The 5,890-nt window shown below is 35.0% G+C and overlaps 1 protein-coding gene across 1 annotated transcript; it reads left to right on the plus strand.

Annotated features, from left to right (window-relative positions):
* Positions 1 to 391: 391 nt before the first annotated feature.
* Positions 392 to 1,247, plus strand: LOC131077927 (uncharacterized). Its single transcript, XM_058015523.2, has one exon. It carries the CDS (start codon positions 476 to 478, stop codon positions 971 to 973), a length of 498 nt encoding a protein of 165 aa, XP_057871506.1. The 5' UTR covers positions 392 to 475; the 3' UTR covers positions 974 to 1,247.
* Positions 1,248 to 5,890: the final 4,643 nt, after the last annotated feature.

The raw sequence follows: 5,890 nt of genomic DNA on the forward strand, positions 1-5,890 counted from the left end.
ACAAAATTTAATAGTTAAAAATAAAATTAATATACAACAATTCATTATGCCAAATAAAAATTAAAGAGTACAATAAAATTTTCCACCAAGAATTATAAAAAAATCATATAAAATAACACATGAACAAATGAAGCCGTAAATCACTCACTGATCGAAACGAATGCAGAGGAGTCAAAATTCCGGTCTTCCTAGCCGTTGAGATGTTCGTCCTCATCATTTGATATATTTTACAACTGTAGTCAATAATAATTTATACGCCTACCCTGCATAAACCTTAAAATGTACGCTCAAGATAATGACGTGTACAGCTCATCCATACTATCCATATCAGCATCCAGCTGGACAAATGCCAACGGTTAAAATAATCACTTTAGTGTAGTTGCGCCCTTACTATTTATTCCATTATTCCCTCCAGGAATGCATGTAGCCAAGGCACGGAAAAGCGGTGGTGCAGAGATCGAATCCTGGGGAGAGCATGGAGGAAACCCTAAACATGCGCCCCAAGAGGTCCAGAAGCACCAGCCTGCTTTGCTGCTGCTGTTTTGGCTCTGATGATTCTACGGCCGAAAGGTTCCTTCTCAAGCCCTCGTGGTTCCAGAGGCTCATCGGGTCGAATCCCGGGGGGGAAGGTACAGATTCTCACAAGTGGTGGCGCAAGGGCTGGAATAGCGTGAGGCGTGCGAGCGAATGGTCTGAAACCCTAGTGGAGGATTATTCTCAGGGCTGCTGTGGCGGAGCCAAATGGAAGCACTTCGTTCGGAGGTGTAAGGCCGACGGGAAATCCATCTATAATTGCAAGCCTGCGAGTCTAAATTATGATCAGATAAGTTATGAGCTGAATTTCGATGACGGGCCGAGGGATTATCAGTACGAGGGATTGCCTGCCGCGGCCAATTTTCCGCCCTCCGTGAAGCTGAAATACGAAGAAAGCCCCAATGGATGCCCGAATCCTATAAAAAAGGCTCTGATTTAAATTAGTCACGAGTGCGTTGGAGAGGAATCCTGTTCGTTGTTGCTGGGAAAAAAATAGCACCTATGCGTAAATCTTTCTCTGGGTTGAGTACCCCATGTATCAGTAGAAATTCTTTTTGAGGTCCGTTGGCTCTATTCTTTGTACTGGGATTTTTTGCTTGTAGGGTGGGGGATTTTAATATGTGAACATTGGGTTGTTTGCCCTTTTCAATGATCCAATGGAGTATATGTATTTTAGGGTTTGCAATTATTAATACTATTGTCATTTTGGAAGAGATTTGCTTGTTCGGTTCTTTCTGTTGTGTGTGTTTTTTGGTTTAAATTTCAGTTCGTTTGCCTCTTCAGTTATTGTTCAGTAATGAAGCCTCTTTTAGGATATTAAAATTTCATCTGGTTCATCTTATGCTGCGAATGCAGCTATTTGCTACACCTAAATTTCTATTATCATTTAGAGATATGCAAAAAAGGACTTACATCTGGCAAGTAGTGGATGGTCCTCTGCCTCTTCTTCATGCTTCAGGAGATGTGCCTTCCATCGAGGAAGAAGAGAAAAGTGAAAGCATATAATCAAACACATTTTGATACCACAGGCACTGAAAGTTTTGACGACCCGCCCTAGCCATATGCACTCATTCAAAGAAGAAATTAACGGCGATTCCAGATTCTGAAGAAAAGAAGAGCAAAAGTTGAATTGAAATTGCAGGTTTAGGCTTTATAGATTAATAACACCGTAGAGTTGTAATGTGAAAAACAGTCTTTTTTTTTTTCTGGGTCTGAAAAGCACATCAGGGAGAAGATGTAGTAGTTGGCATTCTAATTTGATGCTTTTCAAAATTGTAGTAATTTCAAATCATTTTTAAATTTTACTGCAATTTATTTGGTAAGTTCTTGATTTATAATTAAACATACTTTTTGTTGAGTGTCCAAAATGACTTTCAAAAAATTAAACCAATATTTATACACTAAATCTTACTACTTCCTAATCATGAAGAAAATCATCAGTTACATACTAGTTTTAGTTATTGGTTTTATGTTAGAAAGTGAACAATCAACAATGTGAGACATCGTTGCTATTTATGTCCACTGTCGGCAACTCACCATTCCATACTATGTGACTTTAAGAAAGTTTGAACAAATAGTTTGAAACTTAAATCACTACTCTAACGAATTGTGAACATAATGAAAAGCAGCTGTTTCGTTGAATAACGATATTCAGTGCTAAACAGTGTTCAGATATTATTTGAGGTTTAAGCCTTTGAAGTTTTACAATATTGAGAAGAATTATTTAGAGTTAGTGTCAATTCTATTGACCTCTATAGAGAATAAAGAACTTTAAGATGTTTGTGGTAGGGAAATGAGGTTATCTTGTGTTGTAAAATTATGTTTTTATCAAAAATATTTATTACTTTTTTTAATAGGCTGTATAAGTTATATTGTAATATTAAGATTAATATATGCAATAGAGTCATTTTATCTTGTGTTGTAAAATTATGTTTTTATCAAAAATATTTATTACTTTTTTTAATAGGCTGTATAAGTTATATTGTAATATTAAGATTAATATATGCAATAGAGTCATTTTAGTGATTTATGATATTAATAAAATATTTATTTAATTGAAAGTGTTTTTTTTTAAATAGTTTGAAATAATTTAAAAATGATAAATGAATAGTGTAATGCTTTATAAACATTCCCAAAATTCATTATAAACCTCATATGAACTCTATTTGTATTTATTACTATGCATAAAGCACAGGGAACTTTTGGTAAACGGCAAGAAGTATCTTTAATAATTTACGAATCTTAACGGTTTGTTTATTGTCGTTAGATTTTGGATGGTGTTGCTCATACTCTCTACGCTTTCCTCTATAAACAAGTGAAACTCTGCTTGCATTTAATATTTGTTGTGGCTGTTGATTTTTGCATTGGATGAGGAGGGCATAGGGTGACTTCATCTGGTGTGTAAGTAATCTGCTGCTACATAAGAAGATTGTTGGTGTAATTATTTATTCATCTTGTATATAATTACACTTTACTTAAGTTTATTTAGGTACATACATAACATTGTAGTTTGCATATGAGACACTTAGGGAGATGTGTTACATTGAGAGTGTGTATGTAGAAGAATTTCCACCTTTTATGGTGTGATCTTGTTGTTACTTTATCATATCCACTTATTGTGGATTGATAATTCCATCTTCGGTGGGTGATCCACCTCATGTGGAATATTTTACTATTTCTCCTACCTACCCCTACCTACCCTTGCATCTCATTGAGCCACATCTCATCATTGTGTGTTCTCCTGTTTCTTAGCCTTGTCTTTATAAGCCGGCTTATCCTACATTGTATGTAACAACAATAATCTTGATGATCCAATTGATCACATTTTGCATCATTGATAGGAATACAATTTATTCTTGTCACATTTTGTTCTCTTATCTGTACTTTCCATTATCTCTAGAGCTTAACAAATTCTCATAGAGATATCTAATCATGTAAAGGAAGGGAGTCGTTGGTGCAAGGTCTAAGAGACACGAAGGGTAGAAGAAAACAGAGTAGAAACTCATAGAAAATGCAGTTTAAAAAATGCGTTTTAGGGAATGCAATTGTTATTAGTTGAAAGTTGTCAGTTATCCACGGATTTGTGTCCAGGGCGTGGCAATAGTGTTTTAGAAAAAGGCAGATGTTGCTGGTTATCAAACTTGAAAAATAGGCCACCTGTTCTGCTCAACCTAGCCTAGGTATAGGCTTAGTCGCCCATTAACAGAACATTCATAGCTTACTCTAGATTTATTGCTAGCATAGCACACAAGTATGTGAAGGAGATTGTATTGTATGCCTGTTGATATGGCTGAACAAGTATCAGTTGGGATGGCAGATCTTATTTTGGTTTAATAGTAAGTTCATTGCAACTGTGTTTACTAAGGCATTCATCTCATACAAAAGGAATTGATCCAAGTATTCTCTGTCTTCTTGTTAATGTGGATCAATTTGGTCAACCCTGTGCTTACCTTAGCTATCCACATTTTTTTTTAGGTTAATCAAACATTTAGAAAGGAAGAATAATATTGACTTAACAATATTAGCTTTTGTAATAGTAATTAATGTCAAAGGAAGCCTCCGAAGCCAAATTAGATCTAGCAATCAAGATTAATTGAAGGTTTGAGGATAAATTGGAGGTTGGAGGTATTGGCTGTTGGGAGGTATTGGCTGTTGAGTTTTTTCATCATTTCGAATTAGTTTCTCACTTTGATATTGGTGTTTTCTATTTAAGTGTGAAGAATTTTTATCTTGTGAAGTTTTATTTTTGAATGTAGGAAGAGATTGGTGTAAACTCAATATAGATTTTTGTTCAAATAGTATGGAAATTTGTGAATCTTGGGTTATATTCTTTTGAAGGTCATGAGACAACTTGATAGAGTATTGTGGATGTAACTCAACATGGATTGTTGTCCAATAATTTGAAAAATCATGAGTTCAGGAAGGTATATTCTGAAAGTTTGGTGATTCAGTTTGAGAGCTACACCCTTCCAAGAATTATGATGCAATTTGATGGAGTTTTACCTTGAAAGAAAAGCTTCCAAAGAACGTGTTTGTGTTTTTTCAATCAGCATATTTTTCTGTGTGTAATGCAAACTTTAAGAGGGCGTTGGAATATTAAAGTTTGCATTGTTAATAAAGTCAATCACCTTAATGATTTGTATTAGTAATAAAATATTATTAGTTGGGAGTTAGTTTCCTATAGATAGTTTGGAGGTAGTCTAAGGAAGTTAAAGGAAATGCAATGCCTTGCACAATTCATTGTAAATTTTTTATATGAACTCAATATTATTATTATTTGTGTTTATTATTGTGCAAATGTTGACGCTCTTCCAATTTTCAACACATTATAATGCAACTGCTGACTTCTTCCAAACCATGTTGTTGAAGGATGGAAAGAGGGGATAGTTCCCTTAGTATTCTCTATTGGCTTCTGCTTGGAGAGTTGTAGAACACAGACCTTTTCGCCTCTGTATTTGAATTTGGATGAGTCTCCTCAGTCAATTGAGGTATCCACTGTACTGAGTTCTATTTGGAGATATGAAGAACACACATTTTCAGCCTTTGGGTGGCATTTGAACTTGGATGGGTCTCCTCAGTCAATTGAGGTGAGTTCTACTTGGAGAGTTGTAGAACACAGACCTTTTGACCTCTGTATGGTATTTGAACTTGGATGGGTCTTCTCAGTCAATTGAGGTATTCACTGTATTGAGTTCTACTTGGAGATATTTGTAGAATACACATTTTTCGGCCTTTGGATGGCATTTGAACTTGGATGGGTTGGCATTTGAACTTGGATGTATTCTCTCTACTTAATCCTGCTTACACACACTTTTTTGGCCCGTGGATGGCATTTGAACTTGGATAAGTCTTCATTGTGGTATTTGCTCTGCGTTGGCACCCAGTAGCTGTCCTCTGAGTTATGACTATAATGGTGATAGTCTCTTCGGCAAGTAAAACTTAATTTTATTCAGCCAGTTAATGCCAGTATTACATGCATTTAAATAGATCCAGCATTTGTGAAATTGATATTCAAATGTTTGGCATATGGTTAGGTGTTGGACTGATACACATTGCTATATCTTCTATAATTATTTGGTCGACATATTGGCAGTTTCATATTAAAAACATTTAACAGTGTTGGACAAGTACACATTTCTATATCTTCTATAATTATTTGGTCTACATGTCGGCAGTTTCATATAAAAAACATTTAACAGTGTTTATACGACTTTTACCAGGGACATAGTCCCATCTAGAATCCCATAAATTTATGGGTTAACTTCTATCTCATTAATCGTATATAAGATTTCTCTTATGAAAGCTCACTAGAAATTATCATGCTTTGACCCTATAATAATTTTTACGGACTATATAA

This window comes from Cryptomeria japonica, chromosome 9 (genome assembly GCF_030272615.1).
Source record: "Cryptomeria japonica chromosome 9, Sugi_1.0, whole genome shotgun sequence".
Taxonomy (NCBI): domain Eukaryota; kingdom Viridiplantae; phylum Streptophyta; class Pinopsida; order Cupressales; family Cupressaceae; genus Cryptomeria; species Cryptomeria japonica.

What these genes read in the sequence shown, in the direction of transcription:
- LOC131077927 (XM_058015523.2), top strand. Translation starts at nt 476, where the DNA reads ATGGAGGAAACCCTAAACATGCGCCCCAAGAGGTCCAGAAGCACCAGC.